Source organism: Nicotiana tabacum, chromosome 13 (assembly GCF_000715075.1).
Source record: "Nicotiana tabacum cultivar K326 chromosome 13, ASM71507v2, whole genome shotgun sequence".
Taxonomy (NCBI): domain Eukaryota; kingdom Viridiplantae; phylum Streptophyta; class Magnoliopsida; order Solanales; family Solanaceae; genus Nicotiana; species Nicotiana tabacum.
This window is the reverse complement of record NC_134092.1, coordinates 113,936,478-113,962,087: the sequence shown is the minus strand read 5'-3', so window position 1 is coordinate 113,962,087 and position 25,610 is coordinate 113,936,478. Positions and strand designations below refer to the sequence as shown.

The 25,610-nt window shown below is 32.9% G+C and overlaps 2 protein-coding genes across 3 annotated transcripts; both read right to left on the bottom strand.

Moving 5' to 3' along the window:
* Positions 1-2,667: 2,667 nt before the first annotated feature.
* On the bottom strand, positions 2,668-3,225 carry LOC107798250 (large ribosomal subunit protein eL14-like). Its single transcript, XM_016621223.2, has one exon. It carries the CDS (start codon positions 3,223-3,225, stop codon positions 2,824-2,826), a length of 402 nt encoding a protein of 133 aa, XP_016476709.1. The 3' UTR covers positions 2,668-2,823.
* A 4,576-nt stretch (positions 3,226-7,801) lies between these two features.
* On the bottom strand, positions 7,802-12,112 carry LOC107798251 (uncharacterized). Of its 2 annotated transcripts, none has more exons than XM_016621224.2 (7): positions 11,929-12,112; positions 9,765-11,415; positions 9,600-9,690; positions 9,307-9,464; positions 9,071-9,205; positions 8,893-8,986; positions 7,802-8,783 (listed from the first exon to the last, which is right to left on the bottom strand). In XM_016621224.2, exons 2-7 carry the CDS (start codon positions 10,704-10,706, stop codon positions 8,227-8,229), a joined length of 1,977 nt encoding a protein of 658 aa, XP_016476710.1. In that variant the 5' UTR covers positions 10,707-11,415; positions 11,929-12,112; the 3' UTR covers positions 7,802-8,226. The 2 variants fall into 2 exon arrangements, with proteins under 2 accessions (XP_016476710.1, XP_016476711.1); XM_016621225.2 differs by having other exon boundaries at positions 11,797-11,988.
* Between the last annotated feature and the right edge of the window lie 13,498 nt (positions 12,113-25,610).

The following is a 25,610-nucleotide window of genomic DNA, read 5'->3' as shown; positions in this document are numbered from 1 at the left end:
GAAAGAAAGAGTGAGGTTTCACAGACAAGGTATAAGAAAATAGTTTGTGAGAAAAATAGAGAGTGAGCAATATTGTAGTGAGGTGAGAATATTAAAAGAGGGCTATTTCTTTTGAGTGTTGTAGTGGTCTTCGGAGTATTTTACTCGGACCTACAAAGAGTAAAATTCCTTGCTATAGTGATATCAGTTGCTCGTCTCGGGGCCATGGTTTTTCCCTTATTAAAAAGGGTTTTCCACGTAAAAATCTTGATGTCGTTCTCACTCTTTTATTCTTGTTAATTACCGTATCTCGATGCGACGTTATTATTCTGCTTTTATTACCGTGAATATTATTTTTGTAGGGGGTTTATTCATGACATATTTAAAAGTCCCCCTAAAATATACTCAACATGGTTTATTCAAACATTTTACCTCAATGCCAAGTCGAGTAACAGATTCCACCTCCCTTGCAATGGCTATTGTAACCTACTCCTAAGATAAGGAAGTCTAACTATCAGAAAACTAGCGCTGAAAAATAAAAGAACATTGCAATACTTTGTTGCATGCATTTATATTTATGGAAGTGCAAGGTCATACTTATGATTCGAGAAATGCCTTACTGATGCTAAGACACAGCAGTTACATGCAGATGCGGAGCCAGGAATTTAAGTTCATGAGTTCGAAATTCTAATCTTCTTAAGTTACTCACTTCTAAATTAATAATTTGTACATATGTAGCATTTTTTATAAGACAAATATATAGGTTGAACCAAAGCTACTGGGTTCGACCGAACCCGTCACCGCACTCTAGCTCCGCCCCGGTTACATGGAGTAAAATTATTCAACCAAAAGTAAAGAGGCCAGGCTACATGTTTGCGTTTGATTAGTAATACATTTACCTATCAAAAAGAAAGGATTTTCTTGAATCTTCGCTTCTCTCTTGAGTTTTGAGATAATCTCTTAATGGAAGGGCTCCAAAAAAAGGATTTCTTGAACTTTAAGCAATAATGGGATAGAGGCAATAACATGACATTTAGAAGTTTCAGGTGTCGTGATAACAGTGTAATTTATTCATCAAAGTTGGCCCTGCAAATATGCTTTAGGATAAATGATCGAACTCAGTATTTTTATGAAATGTCTGAAATTAACGGCTTGCTTTCTATATCCGTTTCACCTTTATTCTGAAATACCTGAATTAGCACCAAAACCAATTATTGAAATAACTGAATAAATACAGTACTAAAAAACTGTCAAAAAGCATCCAGAATAATCGACCGAAATCGGTCGGAATCGAACAAAAATCGACTGATTTCCGACCGTAAATTTAAATTTTTGGGAAATCAAATGAATATTTTTGACCAACGTCGGTCGGTAGGCGGTCGATTTTCTGGGTATTTTTGGCAGAATACAGTTGTTTTATAGTTGCACCACCTGCCAACAACCAATCATCTATAATGACAACATTACTATGATGCCATTCAAACAACAACAACAACAACAACTAGAACCTTCATCATCGGCATGGTTCGAAAGAACACGACGAGAAGGAGATACATCTGGGGAAGGCTCACGAGACCGGGGAATGTGAAAAGTACCACTAGCAAGAAGATTGGCCAGTTGACCTTGAAGAACATTAAATTGTTGGTCCATCTTTTCTAGCTCAACTTGAAGGGTATGAAATTGTTTTTCTCTCTTTTATTCTCTAGCCTTTGTCTCTTTAAGCTATGTTGTCAGCTTTGCGATCTTCTTCTCCATAGACGAGAGAGTCGACCTATCAATTGCCTAGCCCTAGGCAGAAGTCCCTATATTAAAACTTAAGTTGGAGCAACAACTACCCAAACTCATTCATGAATAAAGAGAATATATATATATATATATATATATGTGTGTGTGTATGTATATAAATATATATACAATTTAGGATGTTAAATATATGTCGATTATAAGTAACAATAATATATAAGTGTTTGATCATTTGGACCACTAATACCGACCGATTTCGGTCGGTATTTTTATAATTATATTAAAAGTAATTTTTTATTATAAAAAATATATATATTAAAATTTCCAACCGACTTCGGTCAGTAATTTTATAATTATATGAAAAATAATTTTTTATTATAAAAAAACAATTGAAGCAGGGCGGGAAAAAATAAATTAAAATTTCCGACCGACTTCGGTAGGTATTCTATAATTTTTTTAATTAATCATTTCTTTTGTAGATAGCTATGGTGGGACTAGCCATGTTGGGTTTTTGTCTAAGATAGCTAGTGGGAATGTTGTGGCTTACTATTTCGCTTTTCAATACATGTCTTATTTACTAGCTATCGCTTTTGCTTTGCATCTTTCTTCTAGATTTCATGGTGTTCCTATTTTTCTTATGACTGTTGTGGTGATACTAATATTTACTAATATTGTCTCCCTTTGCTTTGCTTTGCATCTTTCTTCTGGATTTTATGGTGTTCCTATTTATCTTATGATTGTTGTTGTGATACTAATATTGTCTCCCTTTTTGTCCTTTTGTCTTTTTGTTTTTTGAGCCGAAGGTCTTTCGGAAACAGCCTCTCTACTCCTTCGGGGTAGGGGTAAGGTCTGCGTACACACTACCCTCCCCGGACCCCATTAGTGGGATTTTACTGGGTTGGTATTGTTGTTGTTGTTGTAGATAGTATGCAAGTCTGACCAGACTTTAGTCAAAGATTGACCATTAAATTTCAATTTTGTCAGATAAAGAAAACTTTTTTTTTGTGGGACCACATTTTTCGAACAATTGCGGTCGGTATTTTTCTCAGATTGCACTAATCAATAAAGAAAACTCTCAAGATTGCACTAATCGGAGAGTTCTTAAGCAGCAGTCTTCTTAAGCATTGCAAGTTCTTGTCTCACAACTACGACCCTCTTAATCTTTGCCAGCATAAGCTTGAACCTGTCAAAATCATTAAGTGCAGCCCTCCTCTTCTGCACTATCAACTTCCTTCCCCAAGAACTGTTCTCCCACTTGGTCTTCACATCAGCAGCTTCCATAGCCTCAACCAATGTCTTCTTCTTTGGGATTCTTTTGATGTCAATTTTGATATCTGTGAGTGAAAGTCTCTTGAAGTTAATTTGGCTCCTTACCATGTCGAGGGCATCAACAAGAGCCCTATTTTGGTAGATGACGTCGACGATAACGACCAGCTTGCCATATTCCTTTCCGTAGTTGATTAAGGCTACCCTTCCAATCTCCACGAACCTCTTGAACGGCATTTTCGGCGATCTGAAGGAGTAGACGCGCGAGCTACCAGGAACTTCTTAAATCACTAGGAGCTGGATATTTTCAGTTGGTTCTCTAATAGTGATACCCTTATTACTACTGGTGTTCTGTTTGGAGACCTCAATTTATTGTGGCTTAGTCTGATCAGTTACCACAAGCTTGTACTGAACATTAGCTGTTTTCTTGTCTTTTGATCCTCTCTTTCTTGTCACGGTTTGATAACCTTCTTCATCGTTGCTCTTTTTCTCGATCCTGGATTCTTTTTCTTATTTGTTTTGTTCTTCTCTTTAGACTTTGACTCTCTCGTCTCTGATCTTATTCCTGCATTGACTTTCAAGATGACCTTGAAGTTTGCAGTATAAATAATAGCTAGGGACCTTCTCATATTCAATCTCGAGCCATCTGCTATCTTCAGTTCCATCAAGTCGGTTGAATCCCAACCATACTTGGTCTAACCTTGGCTTCAAGAGATCAATTTCAACCTTTATTTTAGCTACATTCCCTCTAGCCTTGGAGTATGTGGCTTGGTCAGGGGCCACGGCCACACCGACATCACTAACCAATTTAGAGATAACTTTTCATCTAAATAAATGCCATGGTAACTGGTGAATCAAAATCCATACAGGGACGATTGATGTCTCCTCTTCAGGTTTGAAATGAGTTGTCCATTTTAAAATCTTCATAGGAGCTTCTCCAATATCAACATATTCCTTGAATAGGATATGATTGTAATCCACTTCATTTGTAAAATCAAGATAAACATGTCTAAAGTCAAGATAAGCTATTTTCACTGATCCTATTAAGTGAAATTGACTGATAAAGACTTTCCTAAGTTCCTCCATAGTAGGCTTTCCTCGGTAAAATTTACCTATGAGAGTAAGTTTACAATCTTGTGCCAGTGTCACAAAATAATCCTGAGCGGTGAAGAAAACAGTTGGTTTACCTAAATGGGTGCCATGTCTGATTTCAATTGATGATGTTCCATCGTTGAGGAATGGAAGTTTCGCTTGGACTGCCGCAGCAAAGGATGGTTTTGATACTCCTTGATCATTACCTCTGCTTCCATAGGGAGCCATATCTCTATTGTTTCCGACTGCGGTCTTTATCAATTGGGTATTCAAAGGTACTGATTTCAGGGGTGGGGAAGGAGGAATTGGCTGCGTGTTTTCAAAATGGGTAGGCTCTTGTTGTTGCCCAACATTGGTATCATCCATTTTATCATTCTGTCTTGGAGGGGGATCAAAGTTGGAAGATATTTTAGGTTGTGGTGGGACGATGTCAGAAGCAAAGGTGAGATTTGGGTTGGCATTGTTAATATCAGATTTGGGGGTTTCAACAGTGTTGCTTACTGTGGTTATTTGCTTTGGAAGGTTGAAATTTGCTGTAAAAGTAATATTTTTGGGTTGTTGGGCAGTGGGGGTAGATATGGAGGTTTGGTTGGTCGAATCTTCATTGGTTGAATTGGGTGCGTCAGGAGGCATAAGGGGTGGTGTGTCGGTGGAAGTCATAGATATTGTAATCGGATAAAAGAGAGAGGGGAGAGCATATTATCTTTGACTTTGCAATTGCAGGCGAATTTCATTAGGAATTTGCTTGTGGTACTTCTAGCTTGTAGTTGCTCAGATTTTGAAAAGTATTTCCACTCCACTCCTATATAACATGTGAATATTGGTGTACCTTCGTCTACTTCAACCGAACTAACTTATGAGGTGAAGATTCACTTAAAAAAAAACATATAGAATATCAATTCTACAGCCCACAAATTATGTGGGACAACTTAACGATTTCCACTATTAGCACTGCAGCCTCAACTTCTACGTCAATTGCATTCACTACTCTATGTCCAACCAAATAAGCAAATGACTAAGGAAATAACGCTTTTAGGTAACATCATATTTTCAAATCCAACTATTTTTCGTAATAATAATTTATATACATACTGAGCGAGTCATTACTGTACCTGCCATTTAGGTGGTCTGCAGATTGTCGATGTGATATGAGCAACATTTTATAACTAAAGACTGATAAGACCCATTAAATTTGATTTGCATTGGACTTTGTTGGAGAAAGGGAGTGGGGTTAGGTGGGTGAGTGTGAGGGTGTGGGGTGGATGGGCAAGGCAGGGGAAGGTTGAGAAGGAGTTTTGGAAAATATTTTTCATTTCTCTTGATAAGGAAAATATTTTCCTCCAATTGGAAGAAAATGAGTTCATAAGGAAAATGTTTTCCAAAATATTTTAGCCAACCTAACATGGGAAAATTAGAAAATATTTTCCGAAAAATATTTTTCCTCATACCAAACACACTCTTTCTGCTTTTCTCTTTTCTAGTCCCATTCGGTTAATCAGGGGCGGCTCAACAACATTTGTGACCTAAAGCCAAAACCTAATTAGAGGCCTTAAACCTAAACAAAAAATTTTAATATATCTAGCTTTTTGAGATGCAAAGTTATTAATAATTTTTCTATATCTATTTTTTAAATAATTCTTTATCAATTGATAATATAGCTAAAAGTTTATCAAGAGCTCATCCTTCATATTTTATAAATTTTCATCTCTTCTCTTTTTTTCATTTTCCTTTTGAGTTTTGATGGACAGATTCATATTTTCTAGTTGACATACTTAAATTCTAACAAATATTTAAAAAGAATACACTTATAAAGTAAAATAAAAAATATAAGATAAACAAATACTAGAAAGTTAAAATGATAATCCTTGATTCAAGAAGTTTGAAGATTTAATTTCGAAATATTTGTTTGCTACTTCAGTATACTTTTCGCAAGCTTGAAATGTGATAAAGAAAAGAAAATAATGTACAACTTATTCTTGGTTGAAATAATTTTTTTCATTTCCGACAAAAGTAGTGATGCTCAATATATTATATCAATAGTAATATTAAACTTTGTTTTTGTAGAGAGCAATAGAAATTACCAAAAGTTTTAAACAATGAACAATTGAACTCTTGAAGAAACTATGGAAAAAAAATATAGACAAAGTATATAAGTTGATCCCGAAAAAATAAGTATGTCAGTTAATGAGAGAGTAAAATGAGAGATCATGACTCTCGCACAAACCAAAAAAGAGAGTATAATGTTTCACAATTTTCTAATGAAAAAGGGCTAAAAAAAAGAGTAATAATTTATTTTATTTTTTAAGTTAAATGGTCATTGTGCAAAGCTAAAAACTTGGATTTCTTTTTATATGATAAGTGTATCTTTCTTCAGAATATTACTCAATATTTTCTCAAAAATAATAATTATATATTAGCCTATTATTTGTAAAAAAAATAGGGACCCCGAAATTTGGGGGCCTAACGCAACTGTCTTAGTCGCTTCACGTTCCAGCCGGCCCTGCGGCTAATGGATGTGCATATTACCTCATTAAGTTATTGGATATATTTATAAAGTCCCATGAAAGAGAAACAAAAGTTCTGTTACAGACTAAATAAGTCAAACACATATCCAACATATTTTTTAATGAATAATATGGACGGATAACTATTTTTTTTATCTCACATAAACAAACTCCCCTGTGTTTTTCATTATTTGGATTATGCTTGAAATTAGTCATGTCTTCGCAGTTTTTCTAAGAAGTTCTGTTCCTATCAATAGAAAGATCTCTTTCTTCTAGCAGTGCGTCTTAAATTTAAGACTTACTTTTATTTATATATGCACGTAGTTTGGCTCGTTATAATCATTAATCCTATTAGGCTAATGGATGTGCATTTTATGCAAATTATAGGAGCTTTTTTGTACTTGTGAACCCCAATGATTATGTTGGTGGAATTCGAAGTTGTACAAACAATTCAACATATTATTGTCCACGTACAAATTAGGATTTAATCGGGCTCCAATATTAATACCGAACCAAAAAAACAAAAAAACTCAACATGTTATAATCGCAGTAGAAAGACATTGTAAACTTGTGTTACCTCTCTACTATTTTATTGGATAAATAACTAACACCAATGTATTGTATACAACTACACGAGCGATCGAAAACATTTTACACAAACAATACTTTATCTCTATTTCTATATTACTACAAAAGGAGGAGGGAAGGCAGAGACTTTCCAAGTACAAGAATTTAACAGTTATAAAAAACATCCCTTATGCGATTTTAAATACCAAATACACTGTTAATAATAAATTATTACATTTTAAACTATGCTTCTCTATTGTTCTAAAAGAGAATAACACCAATTTAAATGAAAGAACATGATTAAACTTGAAAATATAATAACTCCCTTTCTGTTTTTTCGCCTTCAACAACAACAACTCTCTATCTTATTCTTGGGGTGACTCGAACTCACAACCTCTTGGTTGGAAGTGGAGGGTGCTCACCACTAGAGCAACCCACTTTTTTCGCCTTCAAATTGACACTTAAATAATAAAATAATAGGATAAAATGCACTAGCAGTTCTTTTAAAGAGCATCTATAGCCTTGCTTACACAATATTGACTCCATTAGCATATATCAATCTGAATAAAGTTGAAGATTCCACCAAGTCTAAGATGAAAGTACTTAAATTAAAGAAGATTTTCAACAAAATAGGAAGAGAAAACAAAATCTTTTCGTAATCATCTTCATGAAGTTTTTTCTATCTTCATGCTGTCAAATACAAATTACAATATGATCTGTCCAAAATATACCATGTCCTAGCTAAAGAACAGAAGAGGATATAAACTACAGAAAAAAGAACAAAGAACTATACAACTTCACAAGGAAACAAATAGTACTCTTGTAAAGATTCATCAAGTGTATTTCCAGCACTGTTTCTATCTGCAGACGGGCTCTCAAGAACTGCTGCCACACTCTTGCCGGATCCTCCAAATACTTTGTATTTTTGAGGATCCGACACGGGTGTGGCGGCATTTTTGAAAGATCAGAGCAACACAGCTCAATCTGAACATGTCCGAGTTGTGGAAAATGCTTGAACTCGCGACAACAATAACTACGCCTCAACAACCAAAATATCCTTGAGCTTATGAATCTCTTAAACTCTTACCGGCAATCCATAGTTGTGGAATGTCCGAATCTTTCCATCCCAACCAGCTGTCACAACGACAAGGCCCCATGCCGGAGATAATGCTCTGTAGTTAACATTTTTGTTATGCTGATAAAGAGGATCATCGTGATAAGTAGAATGGTGTTCATAATTTTCAGCACTGGGTAGAAGCATTTCCTCTGGCCATGTTACAGAACCCCTAGATGATACATCCATAGTAAACCAATTTCCTATGGAAAATCGGCTTGAATCCCTTGTCTTAGAAAAATCCTCTTGAGGTTCACCTATTAGTGGATCAACGTTAGAACTGCCAAAATTTTCTGAATCATCTGCTGTTGTTGCCTGTCCTGCCCATGGTATTGCAACAGAAACGCCTTTGGAGTGGAAATGCTCACACGACCGTATAGATTTTGTTTGTTTGGACGCTTGGATGCTTATGTCATTATAGTCCCAAAGATATACGTGCGAGTCCTCTCCAACTGATACTATGTGTTTCCCGGTTGAGGTAAATGTGGCAGATGTGTGGCTTCCTGATTTTGATAGACCTGTTATATTAGAGCGTATACGCGTTAGGAGTGAGCCAGAATCTAAAATGAAATGTAAGATTTTTTGCAGGCTTTTATGAAGGATTTATGAATCAAGGCAATTGTATACCTTTATATTTTTGCACAACCTCGACCCGATCAAGATTATGGATTTTGGAATCCTCAGATGTTATCATAACTCTTTGAGAGTCATTTTCGAAAAACTGCAAGAAATAGCTTTGTGTCAAAAAGACAACTAACAGTAATGTGCTAAAATATGTCGCGCCAAGAGTTTTTAAAAGTAAAACCTGAATGCCTGTAATTCTACTGCCAGAGGATTTCTTCTTACTATGAAGATGTATTTGTGTGTTGAGGGAAAGTAAAGTTTCATCGTTTACTTCATAGAAGCGGCAAGTACCAGAGATACAACCAACTATAAAGCCCTGTTTCATGGAAGTCAAAAAAATTATACGTCAGTCTGTTTCCTGAGTCGGGGCAATAGTAGTCATCACAGTCATTATGAATCAACCAAATTAACACATACCTTGCCATTTGGTTGATACGCTACGGCAGTCACAAGGTCATGCACATCGGCCCATTCCACAACTCGCTTTTCTGGAACTCCCCAAATACGAACTTTTCCATCTATGGAGCCACTGATGAAGATGTTCTCGTTAACAGGATTGAATTGGATGCATGTCACTGATCACATTCAAATGAAACTCAAATTAAACTTCTTGACTAATCAACAACATAGTGAAATTGCAAAACATCTAACAAAACAGTTGTACAAAATAAAAGCTTAAACCCATTCGAATTAAAGCTTCGGATATTTACCATAGTTGTTGTGGGGAAAAACTCCATGACATCCATCCGAACCAACTTCCCATAGACGAACAGTTTCATCCATGGATGATGATAGAAGACACTGCATTTCAGTATTCCATTCAGTTTCATGGCAAGTAAATAAGTGATGCAAAAAGCAGTTAAAAGATGACTCACGTTAGAAGAGGACCAAGCAAGGTCCAATATGCCAGCAGTATGGCCATGAAACTCATGCAGCGGTGACTCGTCAATCTTGAATACCTTCTCAGGAACAATAACAGGGGTGTAACAAGACTTGTTCTTTTTATGTCCATGCTTCCCTTTGATGAGGTGACAGCTGAAATTGAACTCAGGTGATTCACATGATGAATCGAAAGTGACCAGCCAAATTCGAACAACCCCATCTTCACCACCACTTGCCAAATATTTCCCATCTGGACTAAACTTCATTGTCCAAATTAGGCCACTGTGAGCACTAATTTCTTGTCCACAGTAAACAGCACTGAACTCCTTAATTTTTTTCCTGTTCAGATGCACTTCCATTGGAGTTACCTTCTGCTTTTCAGTGAATACCTTAGATACCTCAGTTGATTGACTTTTCCTCATCTTTTGGCTAAATTGTTTCCACCACTTCTTCATTTTCTGGTTTTTCGACTTGCTATCCTTACCGTGAGTGGGGTCGGAAGTGGCATCAAAACAAGTATGTTCTCCATCAGGAGAATGAACAGTGCAACCACTACTTGAAACTTCAGCAACATCATCAAACCAAATCTGATCTAATTCATCGGCAGACGAATTTGCACTACCACTGGATTCCCTTACATTACACATAAAATCTTCCTCTGAAGCAGAACTACAGACTGCACCACTGCTTTCTGTAATCCTATTCAGTCCCATTGAATCAGATTCATCAGAGACTACACTAGGCAGGCAGTCAAATTCAACAAATCCCATTTCGTGCAAAAAATTCTCTCGTCGTGTCTTCACACTTTCTGGCTCCTCCAACCATAAATCATACCCCGACTTCTTTTCTACAAAAGCAGGTTCTTCTAACAACAGTGACTCAACAGAATCAAAGAAAACTTCTTCTACTTCATTTAAACTCTGCATTTCTTGCATTGTTTTCAATATCAGAATTCCACATCAAACTCCCAATTATCCTCTCACCACTTACTCTTTAAATACCTCAGGCCAATACCCGAGTTTTAGGACGGAGTTTCACTCACTATATAATTAAAAAACTTAAAATGAATCCTAGGTATGCTAATTCCACTTAAGATGTGGTATTAAAAAATTAGCATACCATGTCTCCATACAAGGTACCAATCACCAAACACTATACAAAAACCACAGTGACAACTAGTTTTGTTTCAAACTAGAAGCTTCTTTGTTCACACACTAAATAATGCATAAATGAATCAAACAAAAGATCAAGAACCTTTTGGTGTGTTGTATTAAAGGAATAGTTTTTGTACCTTAAGTTCCTCTTAAGGCAACATAATAATGCCAACAAGTTTCACCGTCCTGCCGATGATTGAGGCCACTGTACCATTCAACCTTCAATTGGTCAACTACTTAACAATATACTAATAACAAACTCAATAACACTTCTTCTCTTCAAAGTTCTTTGTATTGACCCAAGTAATGTTTGCTCAAAAGTTAAAAACAATGCACATACAAGAGTAAAGGGCGGATTAAGGAAAGGTGAAAATGCTTATATAATTTCACCAATCATAAACCACCAAATCTCTCAATTATAGCCTTCTAATCTTTAAGACTCTCTCCTCATATAGCTGGGCTCCAAGACTTCAACTTTGAGCTTAAAACTCTGAAAATAACAAAAACCCAATTTTCAGATAACTCAAAAACAGAGCAAAAAGTTCACAGAAACAAAATCCCACTTCACTATAATATAAAAAACAAACACAAAATCAAGAAAACAACAACAATTGCTGATCAAAGTTAGCAGCTTTAATCAAAACCCATTTTAAGTAATAAGAAAACCAACCCATATTTCATGGAAAAATAACCTTTTACCCTAAAAATATAAACATTTTAAGTAGAACCCAATTTAGATAACTCAAAGACAACTTAAAATTCAAGAAAACAAAAGCCCATTTTCACAAAACTCAAAATAATGAGAGGGAAAAAAAAAACCAAAAAAGTAAAAAAAACAACTATTATTCCTGATCATATTTCAAGAAAATACCTTTTTCACTTTTTTCCCCCTCAAAATGAACCTCCCAAGATGAGATTTTAGAAAAAGAAGGAGAATTTAAAATTAAGGTACAAAAAGAAGAAAGCGGATATTACAAGTGTAGAAAAGAGACAGGTAACATACAGGCTGTTGTTTGTTTTGAATTCGCTATAAATGAAAGACGATTCTAGTTTTTCTCTCAGCTCAAAAAACTCTACTACTACTAGTCAATATAGAGTAGTGAAGTTGGGCATAGTAGCAGTAGCTGTTGTCTATTAAGAAAGAGAAAGCGATTGCTCAGTTTACCCTCTCCAACTTCACTAACTTCAAAAATTAAAGAACCTGCTGTTCCTTATATTTATATATATAGGAAATGGAAAGGTTTGGATTTTACAGTAACAAATCACAGTAGGATAATAGAAGATTCTTTTTGTTCTTTCATTTTTACAACCATGGATAACGAAGGCTTGCTTGCAATATTAACATAATATCCTTAAACAACTTACTTTATATAGGAGACGCTTGAACAATATTTGGTTAAAGTTAAAATAAAAGATTATTTAAAGTGAAAAAGTATATTTGATTTGAAAACTGAAATATGCATAACGCTTTAATTTGTACTCTAAGAACTACATTCTCATAAGGTAAGATTTTATTGGCACCCGATAATTAATGTCTTTACATATATGGTAGTAGTAGTAATAATAATAATAATAATAATAATATCTCGATCCATATAAGTTGAGGTCGGTGATACAAATCCTTATTGATATCATCAAGCTCAACTCATATCATCAGGATCATAATAACGTCAAAAAATAAGTTAAACAAAGTAAATTTATACAAAAAAATAGTAACAATAATAATAATAATACAATATCGTCATTTTTTATCGTGATAAATTAGTATATTTTGATTTAAACACGATAAAAGCAAATTTTTACTCTTGGTAAAAATATTTTTAGCCTCTAATTAGTGACCTAAATTCAAACGATAAGAACACTCTATATTCTTTAATTCCAAGTTAATTATTTTCTGAAGCCTACAATTTGTAATTCCATTACTATTTTGATTTTCGAGCTACTTAAGTTAAAATTGGAACAACTTTTTGCTTGTTTTGTATTAATGAATAATGCTCGAATTTCCGAATAATTAGGAATAATAGTTCGGCCGTATAATCCAAAATGATAGCATAAATACAGATTGTAACAGTGGAGACTATCTTCGCTTGATTTATCCCACCACCAAACCTCAATTATTTCCAAATGCCAGAGAAATTTGTGCAACACAAGTGTTGTACGATACGCATGAACCACAGTACTTTACGTGGCACGAAGAAAATTGTTGCCCCCATTATTGGTTCCCTTTTTTAAAACTTTGGATTCTTCAATTGGAGCTTTTATATTGGCGTATATGATTGAGCAACGCACAAATGGAAGCAAGACACTCCAACCTCAAAATTTTATAACCTAGTCCAATGGAGTTTTTCTTTTATCTTTCTTTTGTCATAATTTTTGTTAATTGTTTTCTTGGTCTCAAAGTTATATCTTAGTGTACATAAAATCTATAATATGTTTATTGCAATGCACAAAATTTACATTCTACATCTCCTTATTGTCAACATAACCTACTAAAATGAACCCAAAAAAAAAGGAGGAGAAAAAGATGCATTTTAAAATAATCCAAAACTGTAATTAGTAATCAAAATTTTCATTTAACTTTTAGATGATAGAAAGGGTCCTTGAAAGGATTTTTGGTGCCCACTTCAGCCAACTGATATAAAGATTGTATTTGTGGGTAACGCTTTAGGACTCACACTGTCTAATCGTTTTCTAAGCTTCCCACGTTTCTCATACTCTTTGGAAATATTTATTTGATGTATATATAAATAAAATATTTTAATATTAAGAGTAATATACTAAAATCAAATATTTTATATTAGTTGATTTGATATAAATATTGAGGAGGTAAAATCAATTTTCCATTGCTATTCATGTGACTGTGACTTTTGTGAGATTGTGACTGTGTTATTCTTTCCTTTTTATTTTATTTGATTTTTTCGTTCTTTTCATCTCAATTTTTATATCTACCTTGTGTCATAATGTAGCATTTTTGCCTATAAAAAAGTAGTGCATATCTAGCTTTAAAAGTTCGATAAAGAACAGTCTGTAAAGCACATGGTGCTAATCTTAACCTAGAACGAATTATGTATCCAAATGACTCTGGCTGTGGCGGGTTAGAATTCATAATTAATTAATTATTATTATAATAAGCGAGCTAGATAGATTATATATGCATTACACGAGTGGTTGTTGATACATAAATGGGATTCGAGATGATCTTGGTACTGATCAACTCCAATATAATAGTAATAAAGAGTTGGCAAAGTGAATGTGGTGTTTCTATGACCATTTAATTTATCACGATAAAATAATACCCAAAATGGTAAGTAAATAATATATTACTACGTAGTTATTAGTATAAACAATTATCTGGTGCTGGGAAACTTCAGTTTCTGGGGAAGTGAAAAAAGAAGACCATATAACTATTCAAACTCACCACCAAAGGTATCGGGTTTGAGCCTTAGGTATAGAGTCATCTTTGATAGAAAATATTTTACTCCCTAAAGTGAGACCTTATGGTACGAATTCGGATTAGTCGGACAGTGACGAAGCCAGGAATTTTTTTTAGGGTGTTCAAACTTGAAAGAAGTAAAAACATCTCTGACAAAAGGTGTTCAATATATATTATATACCTTTAAAACCTAATATTTTACTTATATACACAACTAAAATTTTCCGACGACCTTACCATAGTGTAGCTTCGCCCATGAGTCGGAACCCAATGGAGAAATTGAAGAGAAAACCAAAGACAAAATCCGCAAGCTCAGGAGAAGCTTTGTTGAGAATTAGTGCTAGACAGAATTGTTTGCCGCCTCATAAAATTACTATTCTCAAATATTAGTCTTAAGCAAACTAAATTCTTTTTAAAATAATTTGACGTTTTATAAAATAAGAAGTCACGTATTACTAATTTTTTAAAGCTATTACTATTTTAATTAATGGGGTATTAATTAAGTAGACTTTTAAAAAAACATAAAGTGTGATTTAGAAAATACCCTTTTTTTTAAATGGTGCGCAGAAACTTAAAAAAAAGAGATAACATGAACGGAGGCAGTAATTTGATGTAACGCTTATTTCACTTTAACATGGCGTGGTTAACTTTGTGGGCTAATTTTTTTAAACAACCCCCCCCCCCCTCCAATTTCTATTAAGTTTTTGGCCTTGTTTTGTGATCCACAATATTTAATTTTTTCAGATATTAAGAAGGAATAAACTTTTTTTTAGAGCCTAGGAGTATTTGTTATATTTTTAATGAACAAATTAAGGTTAATATGGTCAACTTCATTGTTAATTAATGCTAAAAAGATGAATTTCTTAATATGTGTGAAAATAATTAAAAAAATCAATTAAAGTGGAGGAATTATTGAAAAGGAAAAAAGAACTTTGAGTAATTTGGACTATAAGAAATGTTTATGAATGACGATAAAGGGTATATATATATATAGTAAATTGGTCCTACATAAGGTCATTCAGAAACATCTTTTAGCTCTTCAATATATATATATATAGTTATAGTAAATTGGTCCTACATAAGGTCATTCAGAAACATCTTTTAGCTCTTCAATTTATTATATGTTGTCTTTTCATCTTTTTGGATCTGTATTGTTCTCTCTAATTGACTAGTACTAAATTTTTGAGGTTCTTCTTTGTTTACCTTTTAGGATCTGAGGAAATTTTGTCACACATCAAACTTGTTACGTTTTAATTAATTCTATTGTCGTTTCAAAAAATGAATGACAATAAGAAAATCATTGTAAATCCATCCAACTTTACTGCTGCCCTTTTATATTGAAAATAAAATCGAACAATAGTTTCTCTATTAGATGCGAATTTGATGAACAATTTGTTGAGGTAGACATTGGATATCGGAATGGTTAAACAAAATAATTGTGATTTTACTACGTGGTCTTAGTAGGGTTTCTTATTTAAACATATATTATATATTAATTTATTTCAATTGCATGTTTTGAAAATAATTGGAAGGTAATTAAGAAGCCACCAAAGCAACACTTTGAAATAGTTTAAACATATATCTTATATATTAATTTATTTCAATTGCTTTGAAAATAATTGGAAGGTAATTAAGAAGCCACCAAAGCAACACTTTGAAATAGTTTAAACATATATCTTATATATTAATTTATTCCAATTGCTTTGAAAATAATTGGAAGGTAATTAAGAAGCCACCAAAGCAACACTTTGAAATAGTTTAAACATATATCTTATATATTAATTTATTCCAATTGCTTTGAAAATAATTGGATGGTAATTCAGAAGCCACCAAAGCAACACTTTGATATAGTTGTTTATCCCAGTTGTTATGAGAGGCAAATCTCCGCTCAATCCTCTAGATTTCCTATTGTTGAAATCAAAAAGATAATTTCGATTTTTTATTGTCAAAATCTTTATTACACTTTTGATATACTATAATCACCATTTGGAATTTCTATATTGAGTTGGTAACTAACACCTTGGAAAAAGAAAATTTATTTAGTTGCTAACACGTCTCCATAAAGCTTTTTGTTTTTAGGAAAATAATATTCTATACACGTCTCTATATACTTTTACATTTGGGACGAAGGATTCAACAAAAGGAGGGTGGAGTTATTATGCTTTCATAAAGCTAATGATAAAGATAAAAGTTAGTTAGGATACAATATTTGACATCAAAGCATGCAATATTACTTCTTATTGCTATTATTTTTAAATAAATTAATAAATAATCAAGAAAGGGAAATCTCCATAAAATCATGATATAAGTATTCTAATCGAAACTTCACAAATGAAATTTTCTAGATTGATATGTGTAAGCATGCAAATCAAGGTTTAATTATTCAATACAATCATAAATTCCACGAAGTATGAAAATTTCTAGCTGTGCTAATCCAATGATAATCTCTACTTGGTGTATCTTTGTGCTTCCCATTTTCAGGGAGCTATTAATTATTAGGGTCGAAAACGAAATAATAAAAAATTAATTAGTTTTTTTGCAAGACAATTTGTAGATCTTGTAAAATATTTCTGAGATTTATATAAGTTTGACTTGTTCTGAAGTAATTTTTATCACATTCCATCTTTAAAAGAGTTACAGCAACTTATTTATAATGTCATATCAACCTTAGAAAATAGCAATTTATGTAAGTTTCCCTTCAATTTCTCACTTGATTCCTTCGTGTTAAGATCGAAATAATCAGATGTCATGCGAAAGCTATAAGGTATACTTTCAATGACGATAAATTAGATATCAAAAGAGAAATATACCCAAAAAAATACAAACATCTAATGTGATCAATTGACTTACATCCATATGTAAAGATGAGCAATCCAGTATATTAAAAAAACATACAAAATATCGAGAGAACAATCTTACAAAGAGACACATACAAATGGCTAACAATTGTCCCAAAAGTTATCCTCCTAAACAAGACTCTCAAACCCCTTTTGGCTACATTATGAATGTTGCTTAATGAGAATTAAGGATTCTCAATTTACAGAAATCAAAAAAAAAATTTCTCCGAAAAAAAAGATTAGCAAAATAAGAAATAATTATATTTTCCTTTTCATAAAAGGTAAAATTAACTATGATTAATATGTTGTCGTTCCTTCAAAAATATAATAAGAAAAACATGACAAACACCTAAATAACTAATGTTACGATCACATGGACAAATAACCATAGACTATATATTACAAAGTGTAAATAGCATAATATATGTCATAACACAATTTGCAATAAATTAAAGTATTCTTCCTCATTTACCAAATCTAGTGCCACTTGCTTTACACTTGACCAAAATCACGACCCCACTCACATGCAAATCCAATTATTCTTTTCTAGCATTTTGGAAATGTATCCCACCAGTCACTTTGCCCCAAGTGCTTATATTTCATTCTTTGTATTTTCTTGGCCCATTGCCAACCTCTCCAATTTTTTCTTCTTCTTTTTTTTCTTTCAATTTGGTTCAAGATATGCTCATGATTCTCTTAATTAGTTAAACATGGTAATACTAATAATAATTATAAGAAGGATATTAATTAGTCTGATATCTTCAAAAGCATGTGGACACATATTTGTCTTACCAGCTTTAAAAGATTTTCTATTGCTTATGCAAATCTTTGGTTTGTTAGGAGTAGTCATTGTCAAATCATTGGTAACCAAAAGTCGTTTGGAGCTTAATGTATTATAAGTATTTATCATCACAATCACGTCCTAATCGATTTTGGTTATATTTTTAAGCTCAACCCACGAAAAAAATATTAATTGGTGCTCTTTTAATGCGAACTCCGAAGATCATTCTGTTAAATATATTTATTTCTGAAGACCAACTCATTATTTTTTAGAACATATTACTAAAGTATTATTATTCCATCTTAAAACTTAACTCGCTAAATAAAATAATAATGAGACTTCAACAAAAAAAATATATATTATCATTTCATCTAAAAGTATAAACCGTCAAAAGAATACAATTTTAAGAAAGTGTATCACGGCTAGGGGCGGAGCTAGCCCTTTGCTTACGGGTTCGGCCGAACCCAATAATTTTTGTGTAAATTCTGTATTTATCTTGTAAAATTCATAAAATATATACAAATTATTATTTTAGAACTCAATAACTTAAAAGAATTAGAATCACAAACTCATATACTTTAGATCTTGAATCCGCCTTTGATCGGTACGACTCCCAAAAGCCAAAGAGAAAACAAATGGAGTAGGGTTAGAGAAGAGATAGGTGTGATCGTGGCACGTCTTCATACATAATATTTCTTCCTTTAGATGATTGGATCATAATACATTGGAAATTGTGCAAGACAAGTCATTTTCTCACTTTATATGAATTTATTTATTTTAATCTTTATAAAAAAGAACGATCCAATTTTATATTTGAAAATAATTTAGCTTTATATAATAACTTATATCCACATAAAATATAAGTGCATTATTTTTATATCACAAATTTAAAAAAAATCTTAAATTTCGTAACCAGCAAAATAAATTTACATAAACTAAAATAGAACCAGCATTTCAAAAACAAATTAGGCAACAACCAATTTATTTAGTGCTTTTGCAATCACCTAGGATTATTACACAAGTTGACTTTAGGATCCATCGTACGTTTTGGACCACATGCCCAATACCACTTCGAACAATGCAAAGTTCTCACTATATATTCATGTACTATATAGGTTCATCTAGACTATTTAAAATATATACACCATTTAAAAGGCGGGGAAAAAATATTAAGTGAAAATTAATTTATATTTATTTGAATAAACAATTCACTATTCATTTAGATGTACTATTTAGTATTTTGGGAGCATGGGACTCACAAATAATATTTTATCAATTTTATAAAATATATACATAAAATACCTAATTTAACAGAGATATATGGTTCATGTACACCATAAAAACGGCCTAAATCCGCCCTTAATGTTCTATACTTTTTACTTAGTTCTACTCCATTTTCTGGTTAACATTACGGCCTGATTTAGCGGTGAAAACAGATTTCTTCTCGGGTATAAAATTGTTTCTACGATACTATGGCACATCTTAAATTTTTTATTAAGGGTGTCAAAATATAAAAAATAAATATAAGAAAAAGTCAAATAAATTCAACTTATAGTATATAGATATAAAAAAAAATAACTTTTTTGTTTATATATATAGTATAATTTTCCAAGAAAGAAGTACCGATCAACGCCAGAAGTGCTCTACCATTGGTGCATCAAAGTTCAGTAAATAACTAGGACTTTGTAGAGAAAAGCAAAAACAAAATAATACTCGTAATACCCTTCTCATGACTTACATGTGTAGAATTCTTAACAAATTAGTTCAAATAATCAATTATCCAATCGTAATTGCAACTTAATGATAGCTCAAACTCGGAACAGTATCATGCATGGCACCTATATATATAGGGGTGACAAACGGGCGGGTCGGATATGAGCGGGTCGAAAACGAGTAATTTTAAAAATGGATAAATTATTTGACCCGACTTGTATTTGAGACGGATAAAAAACGGGTTATCCAGCGGATAATATGGATATCCATATTATTCATGTCTTTTTGAATATGATCATTTTTGGGAGAATTCCTAGTCTTCCAAACTTGAGTAACCCCCAATTTGAGGCTTTACAAATGTAAAAGTTAAAGACATTAGTTATTCATTGGTTATCTATTTGGTTAACTATTTTCTAAGTAGATAATATGGTTCTTATCCATATTCGATCTGTTTTTAAAAAGTTCATTATCCAATCCAATTTTTAATGAAGAATATGGGTGGATAACTGTATTCTTTAACCATTTTGCCACATTTACCTATATATATATATATATATATATATATATATATATATATATATATATATATATATATATATAATGAATTTGATTTGGAACAAACAAATACTTCTTAAATATGTTAGATATGGATTAGTTAGGACTACAATTTACGTTCGTGTCTTCTATATATAGTTGTGGCGCCATTGATGGTGGTTGTCTACCTCGAGAAAAAAATTCATTTTTAGTGTTTCTTGCATGGCTATTTAATGCAAGAAACATATGTTGAAAGCAATCGATACGAGCGATAATTTGAACTTTATGAGTTTTAAATTGGGCTTTTAATATTCGGTCGGTCAAAAATTATAACAATTGCTAGTCAAATATATAAAAATTATATACTAACTATGTATAAAATTTATGTTTTATGTACATTACACCTTAATATACTAATAATATACATTTGTTGGCAATTATTTTGGAGAATCTAAATTTTTCTTTTAAATTCTAGGATATATCAGGTGTTAGTAACTGAATTCTAAACTTAATTTTTGTACTTATTAAATAAATTTCTTAATACAGTGTTTCGATTAAAGCTATTAAGTTTGAGTATACCCATAGCTAACCTTCTAGCTCCACCACTAATTGCAAGACTATACAATTTATGTGCTTAATAATTGAGACACCCATAAGTAGCATATAAATTATTGATAGTTATACGAAACTCCCTACATTCATCAGAAGATCAAGACTACTAAAGTTACACAAAATTGGACAGTCCTCCTTTGAGTTTTAGGCTACTTAAGAGTTAAAAGCAAAATAAATGCACCAATCATTAGGTATTACGTTTAAATTATCTTTTCATAAGAATGATCAAATCTGGGGAGGGTAGTGTATACGCAGACCTTATCCCTACCATAAGGTAAAGAGATTGTTTCCAATAGACCCTCGGCATTCTTCCCTCCAAGAACTCCCCACCTTGCTCTTGGGGTGACTTGAACTCACAACCTATTGGTTGAAAGTAGAGGTTGCTTACTATCAGAGCAACCCCTCTTGTTATGGGAAAATTTTATTGAAAAGAGAAAATACATATTTCATGCTAACCGACTTTGTGATCGCATTCTTTCACTTTGATTTTCTTTTATTTTATTATTGTAATCATGTGTTATCGCTGTTTTTTTTAATCTTATTTTTAGCAGAGTGTCTTAGCCGAGAGTCTATCGAAAATATCATATTTGCCCTTTCAAAATAGGGATAAGGTTTCCGTAAATACTGTACTCCTCAGACCCCATTTGTTGATAACTAAGCCTAAATTCAAACCAAAATATGTAAAGTTCATATCAAAATATGTACGACAAATCAATTCCCTCGTGTGTTGAGCCAAAATCACAAACAACTCAAGTGGTGAGGTGAGCCAAGAAGATCAGTGGGTTTGCCTTGAGGATTATCCTTATCCATCTGCTCTTATCATTTTGACATTTATATTCAACATGCATTGAATTTTCATAAGTGTACGAACTAGATGCTTTTGAGTTTGCCTCGTCCAAGTTGTCTCCAAAAGGTATGTTTCCCACATTCTGCTCTTAAATCTTAACTATGTTTAAAGCTTTTACTTGATATTTATCTAAACTAGTCTCTATATACTTGCTTTGCACGTAAATATTTAGTCAATTATTCATATGAAGGAACTATAAATTCTTATTGTTGATATTAATATTCCTCTTAAAAATTCAACATATAATTGTCCATGTGAGAAATCATGTAGCAACAAAGACAATCTATTATCTGAGATTGTATGATCACGTGCTTTATTTATCTTCTCCACGAAACACAAGTGTAACTAAAATTATTCTTGTCCATATTTAAATACTTTCATCGTTCGACATTTACCGAAATATTAAAAATAAAAAATAAATAAAATAATAATATAAGAAAGTAGATATTAACAGTGTACTTCGTAGATGCGATTATCAATTTATATTTATAAGAAATTGTCTGTTGCCAGACAATATTAATTTTATACTACTTATAAAGATATTAGATATAGGGAGTCTCTCACTCAAATTTTATATTTTTTACTCCTATAAAAGAGTTACATAGCGTAGTAATTCTTAATCCCAAAAATATCTAAAAATAACATAACCAAGTAGTGTTACGACCCGAAATTCCCACCTTCGGACTGTGATAACGCCTAACATTTTACTTGCTAGGCAAGCCAACGTTAGAATAATATTAACTAATTTTTAAATAATTTTTAAATTATTAATAATCAAAAAAATAAATGCGGAAGCAAAGTTTGAAATATAGTGAATAATTCATAAAAATAACGGTGTCTAAATACCATCTCAGAATTGATGTCATAAGTGTACGGGCTTCTAGAATAATACAAATAAAGGTCAGAATAAAATGAAGCTGTCTGGAAATAAACACACAGCTAAAGTAAAATAGACGGGGACTTCAGAACTGCGGACGCCATGCAGTTATACCTCAAGTCTCCTCCGAGTAGCTGAAATCCGAGCAAGTCTACGACACGCCGCTGGACCAACTCTGAAATCTGCACAAGAAGTGCAGAGTGTAGTATCAGTATAACCGACCCCATGTACTGGTAAGTGTTGAGCCTAACCTCGACAAAGTAGTGGCGAAGCTAAGGCGGGTCACTTACATTTCATGTATGCAATATTAGTAATAACAACAATAATAGAAATAAATCGGGTAACTCGTTTATAATAATTGAAGCCAACTCAGCAGTCATAACCAATTATCATTTCCATCAATTCTGTTGCAGCGTGCAACCCGCTCTCACAATATATTCACATTCAGTTCTGTTGCAGCGTGTAACTCGCTCTCACAATATATTCATTTTAATCAAGTCTGTTGCGGTGTGCAACCCGATTCCCCAATATATATGTATGTATGTCGACTTTTAAATAAGTCTGTTGCGGCGTGCAACCCGATCCTCCACTATGGACTTTTAATAAGTCTGTTGCGGCGTGCAACCCGATTCTCCAATATGGACTTTTAATAAGTCTGTTGCGGCGTGCAACCCGATCCTCCAATATATTCATTATAATCAATTCTGTTGCGGCGTGCAATCCGCTCCTCCAACATATTCATTTACCAATTCTTATAGAAGAATTTTCCGAATAAATACAATAATTAATATAAAATTATAAGACAACAAGCATACAATAATTATGATTTAATTACGAAACAAACAAAGGTAAATAGCAAATTATTATAGAAATCAGAGAGAAAATATACAGTTTAATATTTAATATGCTAAATATCAAATAACAATTAAAGCACATAATTCAAATAACATGTAACAATTAATGCAGGAATTCAAGAATTAATATTTGACAAAGAATAGGAGAGAAACAATTATTATAACAATTAATTCATAATTTAAAACAATTTATGATTTTTCGAGTAAATACGCAAATAATTAATTTGATGACGTATAGACACTCGTCGCCTCGTCTATACATCGTTCCCATGCATTTCACATAACAAATAATTTAAGGGTTCTATTCCCTCAAGTCAAGGTTAACCACGACACTTACCTCGCTTTATAAATTCCAATCAATTACTCAACCACAACTTTTCCTTTTAAATTTATCTTCGAAAGCTTCAAATCTATTCACAAACAATTCAATATACTCAATACGAATCATAGAATTTATTCCATATGAATTTATTAATTTTCGGATAAAATCCAAAATTCAATAAATATTCGGCAGTGGGACCCACGTCTCAAATCTCAGAAAAATTTACGAAATCCGAACACTCATTTTGAGACGAGTCCGGATATATAATTGGTTTTGGAATCCGACCTCGATTCGAGGTCTAAATCCCCAAATTTTGAAATTCCTAAGTTCTACCCAAAAATTCTAATTTCACCATAAAAATTCTAGATTCTAGCTTAAAATCTTGTTATAAGATGTAAAAGATTCAACGAGACTAGTTTAGAATTACTTACCTATGATTTAGGAAAGGAATTGTCTTTGAAAAATCACCTCTTGTGTTTTAGGTTTTGAAGATTTGGATAATGAATTAAAAATCCCGTCCAAAAGTCATTTTGATGAGCTGCAGATGTCGCATTTGCGACCTGGGCTTCGTAAATGCGAAGACCGCAAATGCGAGAAAAGTATCGCAAATGCGAACTCCTCGCATCTCTACTGCCTTCGAAAATGCGAACCATTTGTTCGTAATTGCGAACATTGAACCATCGCAAATGTGATGAAAATTTCGCAAATGCGAGAATCCCAGTCCCAGCCCATCTTCGCAAATGCGGACAACCGTTCGCAAATGCGGCCTGTGATGATCGCAAATGCGAAGGTCCCCTTCCAACCCCACTGCTTGCAAATGCGAAGCTTCTTCCCAAATGCGATGCTCGCATTTGCAAGCCAGACCTCGCAATTGCAAAGTCTGCAGACCTGAAGCACACCAGCTATGATTTTTATGTTCAATTCACTCTGTAGCCTATCAGAAACTCACCCGAGCCCTCGGGGCTCTAAACCAAAGGTGCACACAAGTCTAAAAATATCATACGGACCTACTCGCGCGATCAAATCGCCAAAATAACACCTAAACCTCCGAATTTAGCACCAAATCAAACGAAATTCTCAAGAATACTTTAAAAATTCTATTTTCTCAACTGGACGTCCGAATCACGTCAAATCAACTATGTTTCTCACTAAATTTCACAGACAGGTCTTAAATATCATAATGAACCTGTACCGGGCTCTGGAACTAAAATCTGGACCCGATACTAACAATGCCAAATATCAATCAATTCTTAAAAATAAATAATTTTTAAACTTTTAATTTTCATCAAAAATTCAGAACTCAAGTTAGGGACCTCCGAATTCGATTCCGGGCATACGCCCAGGTCCCATAATTCGATACGGACCTACCGGGACCGTCAAGCATGGATCCGGGCTTGTTTATCAAAAATATTGATCGAAGTAAACTAAAATTAATTTTAAGGCAAAAATTCTTATTTTTATTAGTTTTCAACATAAAAGCTTTTCGGAAACCTGCCCGGATTGTGCACGTAAATCGAGGAGGGTAAAAATAAAAATTTTAAGGTTTAAAAACGCAGATTCAAGTTCTAAAATATAAGATGACCTTTTGGGTCATCACAAGTAGATTTGCATATCTCTTGAACTTGGTTTATGAATCATGTGTCCTTTTTTTTTTAACTTCATAGCTAATTAGCAAATTTATGCTACGTACTTGATAATTTTTTCCCTTTTAATTAATCATTTAATCTCCTTTTAAGATTATATTAATAGTTAAATAGTAACATAACAAATCTAAAATCATTTTTCCTGCACCATAACTCTCACAACAATCAAGCTTCCCAAGCTCAAATATGACCAACGATTTCTCAAATAAATTAAGTCATGACAAAATAAAAT

Bases quoted from the DNA above. Each gene is read 5' to 3' on its own strand.
- LOC107798251 (XM_016621224.2), bottom strand. From the start codon at position 10,706: ATGCAAGAAATGCAGAGTTTAAATGAAGTAGAAGAAGTTTTCTTTGAT. The intron at 9,691-9,764 runs GTGAGTCATCTT...ACTGAAATGCAG, and splicing joins TTGCTTGGTCCTCTTCTAAC to TGTCTTCTATCATCATCCAT. The intron at 8,987-9,070 runs GTTTTACTTTTA...TATTTCTTGCAG, and splicing joins GTAGAATTACAGGCATTCAG to TTTTTCGAAAATGACTCTCA.
- LOC107798250 (XM_016621223.2), bottom strand. From the start codon at position 3,225: ATGCCGTTCAAGAGGTTCGTGGAGATTGGAAGGGTAGCCTTAATCAAC.